This window comes from Python bivittatus, unplaced genomic scaffold (assembly GCF_059951505.1).
Source record: "Python bivittatus isolate LINGU-HERP-01145 unplaced genomic scaffold, Pbiv_v1 ctg000610_np1212, whole genome shotgun sequence".
Lineage (NCBI taxonomy): Eukaryota > Metazoa > Chordata > Lepidosauria > Squamata > Pythonidae > Python > Python bivittatus.
Genome location: NW_028277088.1, coordinates 18,327,808 through 18,342,154, shown reverse-complemented (window position 1 = coordinate 18,342,154; position 14,347 = coordinate 18,327,808). Strand labels below are relative to the sequence as shown.

General features: G+C 38.2%; 1 protein-coding gene across 2 annotated transcripts in view; it reads right to left on the bottom strand.

Annotated features, from left to right (window-relative positions):
* Nucleotides 1-14,048, bottom strand: part of DNAJC1 (DnaJ heat shock protein family (Hsp40) member C1) — a 91,108-nt gene extending 77,060 nt beyond the window's left edge. For both annotated transcript variants that reach the window (XM_088150394.1, XM_088150395.1), the window contains exon 1: nucleotides 13,766-14,048. In XM_088150394.1, coding sequence (XP_088006520.1) covers nucleotides 13,766-13,954 — 189 coding nt within the window. In that variant the 5' untranslated portion in view covers nucleotides 13,955-14,048. The remainder of the gene's footprint in view (nucleotides 1-13,765) is intronic.
* Between the last annotated feature and the right edge of the window lie 299 nt (nucleotides 14,049-14,347).

Below are 14,347 nucleotides of genomic sequence, written 5' to 3'. Positions count from 1 at the left end.
CAAAATAAATATATGAAAAAGAGTGAATGGGTTGAGAGGAAGGGGTATACTGAAAGAGTTGTGGTTAGATGGAGTTGGTAGGGTCCTCAAAAAGAGAAAGGACAGAAATTTAAAGGGAAAGGGAGAACATAAAGGGTGTATTGATGTGATGGAATCAAGAATGGTTTGGATGGCTAGAAATGTATGAAGAGAGATTATAAACCGTTGATGTAAATTAATTTTAACTACATTTTCTTTTTTTATCTCATAGCCTTGATTTTTTTGGCTTATTTTTTACACTCTATAACACTGCTTACACCAAAAGAAAACAGCGTAAGTATAAACATGAATGCTTGAATTTTCTCTTTATATGTATCTACATATAAATAGTTGCAAGTTCATACAATGTATGTACGTGTGTCTGTTTTTCTTTCCTCCCTTCCTTGCTTTTTATCATTTTCTTCATTTTTGTATGTATATCATTTTTTTAAAAAACACAATAGGTTAGTGGGCTTTTCCATCACAACAATCAATTCAATGAAAAGAGGGGAAACTTACATCAGGCATAAAAACTGATTATTCTAAATATACACAATAATGGGGAATGACCAGCATTTTGGCACCCTGCATTAATTGCAGAACATGGTAGAATAGTGGAACAGACAGACTTTCTATTAATGATCACACATTCAATTGATTCCACTTTTAAATTACTCATTACTATACTCCCCCAAACACAAAACTATGATTGGAAATGCATCCAGGATTTTTCTAAATGAATAATGATAACAAATTAAAACTTTCCAAATATAAACCATGGCTCCTTTCATACAGAAATCATTGCTTCATACAATCTCTGTGTCTAATTAAATAATTACGTGAAACATAGTTTCCACTTTTAAAAAGGATCCAGGAGTTCAAGCAGAGCTTCCTGGATCACTCTAAAACCAACCACACATTGTGTTGTGTAAGCCAGAAATATCAGTATCAATTTTGCAGGCAAGTAAAATAGTTATCCTTTGATCGGCCAATGCCTGGTTTTCTTTCCATCCTTTTGGAGTCAAAGTCACCTTGTATCTTTATGGATGGACTAAGGGTTTGGGCAGAACACAAGTGAGAATCCACAGCAGCACCACATCCATCTGGTACGCCTGCAGCCCTACAGAGTTTATTACAGAGGTGAAATTCAAGCCAGGACTTCTTTACCTGTAGCTCAGTCTCTTGGCATGCAGGACCTCTCACCACTTCTATCTCACCAGTGCAAACATGCCACGGCAATTTCTCTCCTTGTGACATTGCCTTCATCTTAACTTCCACCAATATCTCAAGCTGTTTAAAGTTGTCCTTGGTTGATCCAACATTAAAATAGTCTTCCCCTTTAAGAAGGCTACAAGTCCTATCGGCTATGTCATGGGTGCAAAGAGACACATTTTATGCTCATATAATTAGTATCACAATCAGATTCCTAGGTGATGCAGGCATGCCTCCTCGACTCCCTTCCAGCGCCATCCTCCTTTGGGCAGCTGGAGAGACCTTTTTTCCAAACTAGATTGTCCCCTGTCCCCACTATATCTTTGACCTGAGCAGCAGTGGTGGTGGAAGGTGTTACACAGTAAACTGGAAAACAGAAGAATGGCACTCTCTCTGCTGCTTCATGGTACAACTCTCCCTCTGCCTGTCAGCTGTTGGTCAGGCTACTCTTGAACATGGATTTAGTGCTATTCAGAAATGGAACATTTGTATCAGCTAATAACTGGACTCTTTTTGAATGTACCCTCACAAAACACCTGTATGAAACCAGAGCAAGATTTGACAGAAGTCTAAACATGCTAGTCTAACCACCTGTCAAAACCTGCTTCTTCCCAGCGTCAAATATAGCAATTGGTGAAGTCCACCAGCTGGTGACATTTGGTGGGAAGGAAGGCCAAGGGATCTACCAAATCCTGTCCTGTATAGTGTCCTGTACAGAACACCATAAATAAGAACAGTTCCATTTTCAAACATCATGTCTGCAGCAGGATACGGATCGCCAGTAGGGGCAGCAAATTTTATGCCAATATAGTTTTTTGCTAGCTCAAGAACTGATGGAAAGCGCTAACTCAGGCAGGAAGAGCACAAAAACACTAAATTTGCAGATGTTCCTTTCATGGATTTTATTTTGCTTAAAAAATTAGTGAGGGGAAGTATGAATATGAGCATACAGGTCATGCTCATAAAGGATTTCATCTGCATTCTGGAAGAGATAAGCTCACACTGCACCCCATGCAGGTGACAGTTTATTCCACTTCATTAGATACCTAAATGTCTCCTCATCAGGATTCATAAAAACAGCATTGTTTCTTTTCTTGCAAAATCCCCCAAAGCACAGATTTAGACATTAGCAGCACCCAATTGCTAAGAAGTTACCAACATCTTTTTGAGCAATTTGTGCAAATGAACATACTACCTTAGCAGTCAGTTGGCTCTACTCTACAGAAATTAACAAGACATATTTATGCTTACTAAATCAGCACCAGTGCAGCCAAATAGCATAGCCATGTTTTATTAGACCAATTTCTTTAGAAATCCTGCTCAGGATAAAGTGGTGTTTGGTTTTTTGGGTTAGCTTTCATTTTCATTGCAAGAAAGCTTTGCCAGCAAATTATTGGTAAGACTATTAGAGTCAGGCTCTAATCATTGCTGGTTGATCTTCTGCTGCTCCACTTGTTTCCACGCTGTTGAAATTTAATGCACTCTTTAAAATCTCCATTTCCAATTTGCACACCACCTCTTTGGAAATTTTCTTTATAGAAAAGCAGTCTACATATTTTAATTCTTTATCTGTGGAACCAATTTTTCAATATATTGCACATGTATATTTTTCTAAAAGTTAGCACATGCCCTTTTTTCCTTTACCACCGTTCAATTTAGCATGGAGTATTTCATAGCCATAAATCTATCTTTTGATTTAATATGACAGTTTATACAAGTATCCTCTGAACAAGTAACACTGTGATCTTTTTCCATAGCATGTGACACATTTGAAGAAACAGCCTGCAGGGCATCCCAGGGAATAGCTAAAGCCCAATATCATCTGAACTATGCAACATTTCCAGAAAAGGCTCTGATATAAAAATGCCTAGTCTAAGAGGAAAGTACTGAGAAGCAAATTAACTTTAGGAACGAATAGTCTGCAGTGTAAATGTGTGAAATTCTTATTCCAAATGGCCTCTTACGTTAGTTTAAATTGAATTGTTTCATTTAATGTTTCACATGCTGTAATCTAGAAATGGGAGTTTATTCAGGTATATTGGTATGCTGGCAACACAGAAGAGTTTTTTGGTTTCTTTGTTTCCAGCCCAGCCCTGTTCCCTGGGCATTAACTCAGCCCCTGCCATAATGGAAAACATAAGAGCGAACAATCTATGGCTAAATCTAGGGTGCATAAAAATAGCAATGGCTGCCAGGCTATGAGATCTGGCAGAAGATTTGGTGTTTCATTACAGAAAAGGATTTTTCACCAGGATTTCATCACTTAGGTCTGTAATTGAGAGATAATCCTAGATGTGGATCTGTAACTAGAAAACCAGAACCCTGTGTACTTACGAGAGTCTTCCAATAGGCCACTCAAGAAGAAAGTACTGTAACTAAATGGAACCTGGTCATCATTTATACTTTCATTGCTTCAACACCAGGTAACAGCAACATACTCTCATTGTCAAATTGTCTTCTGGGTCCCTTCCCTGTAAATTCACCAAAGTCTAAACTTCAGTATCTTCCAAATCTGTCTGTTCAAGATTGACTTTTGATATTCATGCAATGGCTGAAAACATACAAATACTTTCAGACGTTTGAGAATGCCAATGCAACGTCATGTTTGGAAAAGAAAAGGAATGTACTATACTAAAACAAGAAAGGAATATTTGCTGCAGAAATTACGTTGGCTGCAGAATCTATCCAGGAATTTACTTTTAAATTTATTGATTGGTTCTGCAACAAATAAAATTCCTGCTGCTGCTGCTGCTGCTGTTGCTAAAAAAGCTATAAGGAAGTTGATGGCATAATAAAAGATGCACAACATTGTGACATACACACTAATACTATTAAAAAGGCAAGAAAGTTTTGCTGAAAGCTATTAGCAAGGATCAGGGATCACAACTGTGGTATTGTATCTTCAACTTTTAGTGGTACAAACAAATGAAATGTTCTTCTGAGGAAATTCATAGCTCTCTGAAATCTTTCACATCACTGAGATCAGTTGTTAACCTACCCGGTATTTCCAAATAATTTATTATTAGAGCCTTTTGCCTTGGGTTGCTGGCTGTACCCTGAGGCAACATCAATCATTTTCTCCATTAAGGCCAATCTCGCATCATTAAATATGATGGTTATTTACCGTTTTGCTTTTTTATCAGGATAATTAAGTGGTTTAAATTTTTTCAACATTTTTGCAGCAGCCACTGTGAATTTTTATGGACCCCCAGTTTTAGCACAGCACTTATATAGGAGAGTTTTTTCATTGCTTTTCTTCACCAAAAGATCCCCAAAACTCATCTTTTAAGAACCTGATAATACAATTTGTTTTTAGTTCCAATAATGGCTGTAGCAGCTTGTGCCTATTCTTGTTTTGACTTTAGTATTAGGAAAGTCTTTCTCCCATACACATTTTCCTGTTTTATGCTTTAGTACAGATCATCTTCAAGCAGAAGATAAAACTATCAGGGCAGTGTTTACTGTGAAAAGGGCTCTTTCAATGCTGGCCCTCAAGGGAGAAAAAAGGACGACAGAAACAAAGATAGGACAAAGAAAAACAAAGCAGTACAGGAAAAAGAAATAGAACTTAATAACAAAATAGTAAAATGCCAATCCTTTTGCCAGAAACCTATATTAGAGGTACAGGTAGTCCCCAGTTTAAGAACATGTTCTGTTCCCAAGGTCTGTCCTTAAGTCGAATTTGTATGGAAGCTGGAACAGTATTATTGTGTAATACTGTATAAGTAGTATTAACTACTTATTGTGTAATTAACTCAAACCATTGTGTATTTAACTTGAATCATTGTGTATTAACTTGAATTTTGCTACAATAGGCTCCATTCTTAACTATGGGTCATCTGTAAACTGGGTGTTCTTAATCTGGGGACTACCTGTATCACAATTCAATTTATTAATTAAAAATATTATATCTTTAAAATATTTTCATCTTTTTTCTAAAGTGCCATTGAAGTGCACCTCTTTCTTTTGATCTTCAAACTTCAGTCCAAATTATGGAGGCCTTTAGAACCAGTTCATTTAGATCTTTAATAATCTCTACACTATGTTTTATTGATTTTTACATGCATTTTTTCTTTCCTACCTAAATCTTTCAGATTTTTTTTCCCTTGAGATTACTCATACTGAAAAACAAGCAATAGTTCTGAATACATTTTTATTGAATATTGCAGGCATACTCTCTACACACAAAGAAGGAAAAACAAGTTTGAATGAACTTGTTCTAAAATTCAACTTAAGGCTGAAAAGCAACCTTTCCCTTTAGGAAGTGCTGAAGCTCCACCTAGAGGTGTCTCCTTCACCACCATCACTTGCAGGATCATCTAGAATTAGGAATAATATTACAGTGTCAGAAACTTCCTTTGCACCTCCCCATTTTGTTATCCATAAAAGTATCTCGCCCTGAACCTTTCCGGGCAACATTAGCTCCTTCACTGCCATCAAGTGGTAAGAAGTCAAAACTGATTTTTAAAAAATTAATCTCCTTTAAAATCTCAAATATATAATAATGCATTTAGTGATACAAATATGTAATGCTACCTTAGGAGTAAAGTTGAATGACTCAGCCATTCTAAAAGTTTTGCTTAGCTGTCTTTAAGCTGCACACCAAAAACAAAATCACATAACCCAAAATACTAATGTTAGCTATATGGGTTTTTTGTTTTTGTTTTTTACCATAATGCAACTGATGGAGGTAATACCAGGAATTCTTTTCTTAGCATCCGTATATAAACATTAAATACCATATGTATTCCAAAGTGATTTTTATCTTGCTCATAAATGATGTGAAGCTAGGATTGATACAATCGAGTTAGATGACAAATTTAAATTCAGGCAATTAAAACAAAAACCTTTACAAAGAGTTCTGAAAAGATCTCTCCTTGCTATATTTAACAGCCAATAAAATTATAAAATGAGGTTCAGTATAAGTTAATAAAAATTTATTACGGTGGAGCTTACAGTGGAGCAAATAATTCTAGCTTTACACTGTTTTTTTTCCTTCTATTTTTTAAATTTTAGCCATTTTTAAAGGAATGCCCTCATAAAAGTAATATGCAAATAAGAGGTCTAAACAAGACAAAACAGCCTTAGCTGAATGCTCACTACATACTACGTATGTGGGGGGTTTTTCTTCTTTTTTTTACCACACAAGCCAGTTAGAAATTCAATTAACAGCACCTTTAAATGGAAGGAACATCTTTTCCACTCTAAGCAATAACTAAATTGAGAAGTCTAGGTACACATCAGTAGGAAGTAAGTCCCACCATATTGGGGCAACCTAAAAAGGTCCTCTCTCATGCAGGCTAAGAAAACAGGGCCCATCTGAAAAGGGCCTTCATTGTAAGCTAAGGAGCACTGCTATTCATGGGCAACCACGCTGCCCAAACCACCTTGCTGCCTTGTGCCCTGCAGATATGCCATCCCTGCAACTTCTCGAATTTTTAGGTAGCAGGGATTTTGACCAGGCTGGGTTGGGATTTTGGTGCAAACAAGACAAACATTTCAAAGTTGACACAAACTCATCAGATTTCAAAGGAACTTTTCCAATGTTGTTCCAACCTTACCAGAAAAGTTTCAAGTTCAAAATGCTTTAAGTTTAGTTTTGAGTCCCGTTGCCCAGGTCTGGATTCTGGGTGTCGCAATTTTCACATATCCAAGAGGCAGTAAGCTGGGGAATGTCACCAAAGGGGGAAATTATGAAATACATGGTATCACGTATTAAATTAATATTAAATCTTTGTCAAGATCCTGCACACTTTAAAATGTGCTCTATTCTTATCTCAAGGTCACATGCGGACTTTAGCCTGCAAAAATATTATCTTGCTTTTTTCAATAAAAGCAATTTTAGAGGATTGCAACACTCTCCTTTATAGCAGGACGTACTGAACCACCACCTTCTGGATGCAGAAAAGAGCCATCTCCCCATGAAATTTCTCTTTTTTCTTTTTAAAGTAAAGCCTTTTCCTTTCTAAAGTAGAAAAGACAGTATGCGGTTAAGAGAGGGAAAGTCTCAAAAATTATGCATAGTATGAAAAAAGTGAATAGCAAGATTTTTTTCTTGCTCACTCACCATACCAGAATCTGCAACTAATGCAATGGCATTGCATGAGAGACTCAGCTTAGACCAGTGTTTCTCAACCTTGGCAATTTAAGATGTGTGGCTTCCAACTCCCAGAATTCCCCAGCCAGCATAGCTGGCTAGGGAATTCTGGGAGTTGGAAGCCACACATCTTAAAGTTGTCAAGGTTGAGAAACACTGGCTTAGACCAAAGGAAGCATTTCTTTATGTAGGAGATAGAGATGTATTTATTTATTTATCTAATTTTTAGCACCAGTACCTGTGAGGCTATACCTTTATATTCTGTTTTCAGTGTTCCAGTGTTCCATATGACTGGTCACAATGGAAAACAGAACACTATAAAAGGCCTCGGCCTGATCTAGCAGAATTGTCTTATGTCTTTGTTAGATTTTATTAAAGCAACATCTTCAGGCTGCATACCTCCATGACATAAGTTATGTTGCCTCTAGCAGAAGACGGAAATGCACCTTGACTAGTTTGGCAACATCATCATATCATTTCTTGGCAAAATCCATTATTGCATAGCAGAAGCAGAAATCTGAGTAACTAATATGTTTGACAATGTTCAGGTTAGAGGCTGAGAGACTTCAAAGTCCTATTCATCTCCTTGGTGCCCTTGAACAAAATCACTCATCATTTAGCTTTTCTTCCTCCATCTCTAAAATAATAACTTCTCTCCCATCAGTCTTTCCCAAGGATAAGATTAGTAGCATAAAAGAGAAAAAATAGCGGAATAAAGATATTAAATCTCCCCCAGCACTACTTTTCCTGTAGAAAAATGACCTTCCAGAGGTACTATCCACAGCGAATCACTTCAAGAGCTCAACAATGATAGGAATATTGAGAAGGGGTGGGTATTCGCACCTCCTTCTCTCCTAAAAAGGTCCTCATCTGGATCAGCAGCCAACAGCTGTTGCTTCTTAAATGTGCTTCAGATTAGTTAAACCATACAATTTAATGTAGTAGTATAGTTCATGATGGATATTGCAAATAAATTAAGATTTGTTCTTTGCTTCTGACATTCCTGCCTAAGAGCAGTAAAGTGAGATGGAAAAAAAATCCATCCTTCTGCACTTCTCCCCAATTTATGGTATCAGGATCCATAAAGCAAATTTTTAAAAGCTATCTCCCCAGCCCACCCCTATCCTTCTGGTGGAAAATGTTCACTGTGTAGTATTTTAAAATTGTATTTATTGGACTCTACCTAAAATCACTTACATTTGGCCTTAAAACATAACAAGAAAATGGAACAAATTATAATCCATGATTCATTGCAAAAAAAAAAGGGGAAATGCAGAAAACATCAACTTTTTCTTATGCTAATAATGATAAATGGTGACTCCTAAATAAAAAAATGATCCAAGCAGACTGTCAACTCAAGCAAGCATCTTTCCCAAGTTGAACCAGTGTATGTTTCTCATGTCTTGTGCACATGAAACAGGCTCTAATAATACAAGGATGGAATTAGAGGATTCATGCAGGCAGTTGCTAGGCAACTACTCATACGTGTACTATTGCCTTTCGTCAAAACCCCAAAGCACTGGTTCTTTCACACATTTAATTGGAGGAATTCACAGACACAGAATGTGATAATCCTACCAATCGTGGTAAGCACTGGTTAAATGCATGGAGCTATCTTGTTTTTACTAACTGCACATAAGACAGGCTGCTTTAAGTAAATTATTCAGAACAGCAACATAACAGGTAACAAAAGGTTGTTTTGTTTGTTTCTAGAATCAATAATAGATATAAAAATCATAACTCATAGATGGATATTCATCATTTTCAATACATAACAGCAGATGCATTACAACTCTGTAGTACTGGAATCAAGCAGTTACTGGGGAAAACAGCGAAAGCTTTGGTTTGGGCAGGGCTCTTTGTCAAATTCTCACTGAAAGTCTGTCTGGACTAGCGATAGTTGGTAGAAAAAGCAGCACAAACCCATCTGGCTTTTTGGGGATCAATCCTGCTAAATCAACAAGCACATATCAAGATCTGAGTTGCCCTAGTCTTCAGTGCTGTCCCTGTCTGTATAAAGAAGAAACTCCTTTTGAAATACATTTACTGTGCAAGGCTATGCAGAGGTAATATAATAAAATCTGTTTACAATTACCAGGCTAGTCAACAATTTAGCTCTTCTTCTGATATTATATTTTCTGAGCATGGGGGGGGGGGGAATAAACCAGCATTTCACTGTGAGACCTTCAGCAGTTCTGGCTTCAGTCACTATAACGGGTGAGGGTGGGGGGGGAACCATTGCATAAAATACTTATCTGTATTGCAAATGCTGCCTTCTAAGTACGTAGTAATAAAACAACTACAACAAGGTACCAACCTACTAATAAACTTCTTAAATAAAAAAGCAACAATGGGTATGACAGGTACTGAAGAATTCAGAGATCAATCCATGTCCATGAATTTGGAATGCAAGAGAGGGGGGGAAAAACTATTGAGTTTTTCCTCCAGACACCAAGAGAGTTAAAATCTCATGCAATGCAACCCAGCAGGAGGCTTGAGGAATTTACAACTACAGTAATTGGTACTTCAGTCTAGGTTCGCTTGAAGGTTATGCAGTATCCTCAAGAACTGTTCAATTCCTGCTGTCTGAGTATTGATAAGAGTATGAAAGGGCAAGCAGCTCCAGATCTTTTTACTACATAGAAATAAACTCTTGAGTCAAGTTCAATTCCTGGTGACTTATTTGGACACATCCATGGAGCAATAATATGAAAGTGGTTTAGCACTGCCTGCTTCGACTATGTTTTCTGATTTCCCAGTTTAATCTGCAGCCCTTGTCATCCCACATGGTTCCTCATCCAAGTATTAACCAGAGCAAACCCTGGTTCTAAGATCAAGCAGGCTACCTAGCTCAGTGAGAAATGATTACATATTCATAATTCAAGATTATTATTTTACATTTATGGGCCAGAAGATAAATTTACAAGTTAAAATGTCCTTTATAAGGGCTTTTTTTTCAGGATAAGTCCAATTTAGGTATTCTTTTACCTGTAAGGTACTTGCTTAGGACAGGATTAAAAACATTTTTAATTACAGTTTCCCATCATCCTTTATCACTAGTCATACTAACTCATGGTAATGAAAGCTGGAACTCAATCTCTAAGGGTCAAAGATTCACAATCCTTGGGTTCCATTCAGGGCATCTGGGGGCACTGACATATCCAGAAACACCTCTTTTTGGCCTCCAAGGTTCTACACCTCATCAGGTTTTTTTTAATTATAATTTTAAAAAATGAATTTGTACACCACCATCCTGCATAGCAAAGCATCTGTTGCAAACACCGTATTTCCAAGAATGCTTCCAGGTCCACTTAGAGTCCTGAAAATAAAAATGGTTGGTAGTGGCAGCAGCATAGCGCTTTGTCTGAACATGTGCCTTTCCTGTCATCCAAATGAAAAGAGGAAGATGGGGCAGTAGAAAGCCATTGGGGAAGGGGGCTATAGGAGGCATTCAGTTAATTTCACTGATTTGCAGTGACAAATTTGAAATATAAATAAATTAATTAATGTGCTAGATCACATGCCAGCATCATGACATGTTTTTAAAATTCTAAATGTGCCCAAGACTGTGGTACTTTGACATAGAGGATACGTTGTCAAAAATTATTACACTATTAATATTAAAATATTATTGTTTATGAGCCATGGTTGGCACTCTCCTGCTCTTTTATGTTTTTTGATTTACTGTTTTAATTTTTTTAATGTTATACAAGTTTATTTTTGTGCTGTTTTAACTTGCCCAGAGTCACGTGAGTGAGATGGGTGGCTATATAAATTGAATGAAATAAATAAATAAAATGGAACTATACTGTACAAAAATTAGAAAGGAAATAACTGAAAAGTTGCTGTAACTGCACGCTGACAGCTATAGACTCCCGAAGGTTGAAAAAGGTTGCTCAGAATTATTAATACATATGTCCTTCATAAACTGATCAACTGTATTGTTAGTATACTCTTTCTTGTTAAAAAATACATTGTTAAATATGAAAATGTTACATCCCACCTTATACTGTTTATAATTTGCATGTATCAGTAGGTAACAGAACTGCCTCACTGAGTGGAATATTTTAAAGGTACAAAAAAGCCTGCTTACAATTAAGCAAAAATAAGTTACACATATATACACAGACAAAAAATTTAAATCCATCCACTTGAATCTAATAAAGTAGTTCTCATTACCATGCGCATTCACTGCATGAATAAGGTATGCATATTTCTAAACCTGGAGGAAATTGCACAATCCTTGCCTGAGCATAGTCTATACAGATCCATATTGTGCTACGTGTCCCCATTCCCAAAGTGTTTACTCCTATAGGATTAAATGGCAGTCATTTAGTCATACAAGAATAAGGAAACTGGCAAGGACACTTTAATAATCCACAAGGGATATCCATTTTTAAAAGTAGCAACTGAACAGTTCATCAAAATGCAAAATGGAATAAGTGTCCTTTTAGAAACAATGGGACACCCTCTCCCTAGTTATCAACCAGTCTAAAAAGAGTATCATGCACAAGCAGTTAACATCTAGTGACTGCCATACGTGGAATGTAGCACAGTACTACTCTGAGTCTCCCCAAGTTCCCTTTCCTGTTCCAGGTTCTTATGGCTCAGCAAATTTGTCAGAGTGAAGATCAGTCAGAGTGAAGATCTTTAAAAGCAGTTTCTGTGACTTGACGGTGATGAAAAGGGAAGGAATAATGAGGGAGACAATTTCAGAAACCCAATATAAATTTTCTGCATGGTCCTTTCAATGCCAGCTACCGAATTTAACCAAAATAATATTTCTCCTGTTAAGTCATGATTCTCATAAACGCTTCCCATTGTTTTCTTTGCAATAATGAAATATATTCAAAGCAGTTACACTAATTACTGAATCATTTAAAAAGTGCCTGGACAGGAAAAGGAAAGAGAACAAATGTTGCTATGTACTTGGATTCAGTTTAGGATTATGTTTAATGGTTACATATTTGTCAAGAATGTAAATTTCATACTAATATTTCAAACTATAAAAACTCCCTAAAAAAACTTCTTTTGCTTAGACATTAGGTACTGCCAGTTTTCACAAACCATTAACCCAATAATAATAGTAACTACAGTATTAATTTAATTAATCCTGAATCCTTAGTCTTATTTAACTTTCAGTTCACTACCAACTAGTCACACTCTAAAGCTTTCACATATGCAATTTATGTGTTTATTTAAGGCATTTACATCCACTTTTCAGTCCAATGGCTATGGTAACCTGCAGTCAAGATAAACAAGAACAGCAGAACACCAAATTAAAAACGAAATCAATGAAACCATCACCAAACAGCAGCAATCCCACCGCCTGCAAAAGCCAGGCCCAAAAAACATTAAGCCTAATATCGAGACTTCAAAACAGAAGGCAACTTTGAACAAGGAATCCTAGACAGATACATAACAAGACAACAGGAGAAGTATTAGATCCAACCATCATTTGATAATTCTGAAGACCAGACTTCAAAGTTGTTCTCAATGGATGAGCAGGTTATAAACTTAAAACACCAACAAGCCTACTTACTCCACAAAGAGGACATGTTATATTAACATTACTCCCCCCCCCCCAATAGTGAGCAGAGTCATCCAGGAATAAAGATATCAACAGCCACCTTTCAAGTGGAACAAGGAGGTTGGAAGGCAGGAAAAGAATATATTTGCAAATCTGAAAATTTAAGAAAAAGGGAAACATCCACCATTATTTAATGGGATTGATTTTTGGAGCCATGACTGTCACTTCTAGTTTTTATTATAGTTCTATGCTGTTTATGTTTTATATGACCATATTATTATGATCACTGTACTTCATTATATACACTGTAAACTGCATAAAGTTCAGTGGTGTATACAGTAAATTAAAAAAAATAGCTGTGGGATAATAGAAAAAAGGAACCAGTTACATTTTAATGTGTAGGTAGAAATGGAAAAACTGGTACTTGGTCACAGTATCCAAGAAAAAGGGATAACACTGCATTTAGCAATAGAGCTGAAAGTTTGGATAGGAAGACATCAATCAAACCAGATTATACAGAATATCAGAAGAGCCAGAATACAGTGAATGGAAAAGAAAAAGGGAAACCCAGGAAGTGCTAAACCCCGGCCTTCTTCAAACTGGCACCTCTCAGATGTGTTCAGCTACCGTGTAGGGCACATGAGCTACGAAAAGCCACAGAAAAATCATTGTTGAGCCTGTTAAAAAGTAACTTTAAAACCCCATCCTCTGCCACAAGAAACCCCGAGTCCGTCGTCTAATCCCAGGCTTTGCAGGCCAGGTCCCCGCGAAGAGGTCCACCAGCATTTGCGCCCAGAGAGCCCCTCGGTCTCGCCCTGCGGTCTCTCCGCCACGTGCCCCGCGACCCGAAGGAACTTCCAAGGCCCAGCTTAAGACGCCGAGCGGCCCAAACGCGCCTCCCTCCTCACCTGCTCGACGCCGAGGAAAGCGTAGAAGTTTTGCGGGACCTCCTCCACGAGGTCGAAGAGTTCCAAGTCGCCGCTTTCCCAGGCGAGGGCGAGAGGCACGAGCAAGCCGAGCGCCAGCAGCTGGGGCCAGCGCAGCCCCGTCCAGGGGCGCGCGCGGCAGCCCGGGGCGCCCAGCGGCTTCCCCCGCATCCCCGCTCCCCAGGCTGAGTTTAACCCTGAACAGCTGCAGCTGCTGCTGCCGCCACACAGCACAACCCGGCAGACGTGGCCAGACGGGACTGCCTTCGCATTACGCATGCTCCACTCGCCACGCCGGTTCCGCTCCTCCCTCCGTGAATCCCACGAGGGAGAACCAGGAAGGGGCCCGGCCAATGGGCGCTCGCAGCACCGTGCGTCATGAAGCTTAGCAACCACAAGATACGGAGAGAGGCCTGCAAGGAAGTCCTAGGCTGGCCGCTCAGGCTGGGAGAAAGGGAAGGGGTTTGGGCTCTTGACGCTGCCAACCCTTCCTTCCCAACGCTTTGGAAGCGAGGCCTCTGCCGGGGTGATAGACTAAACCGACCCTCTACCGAGCGGTCAGCC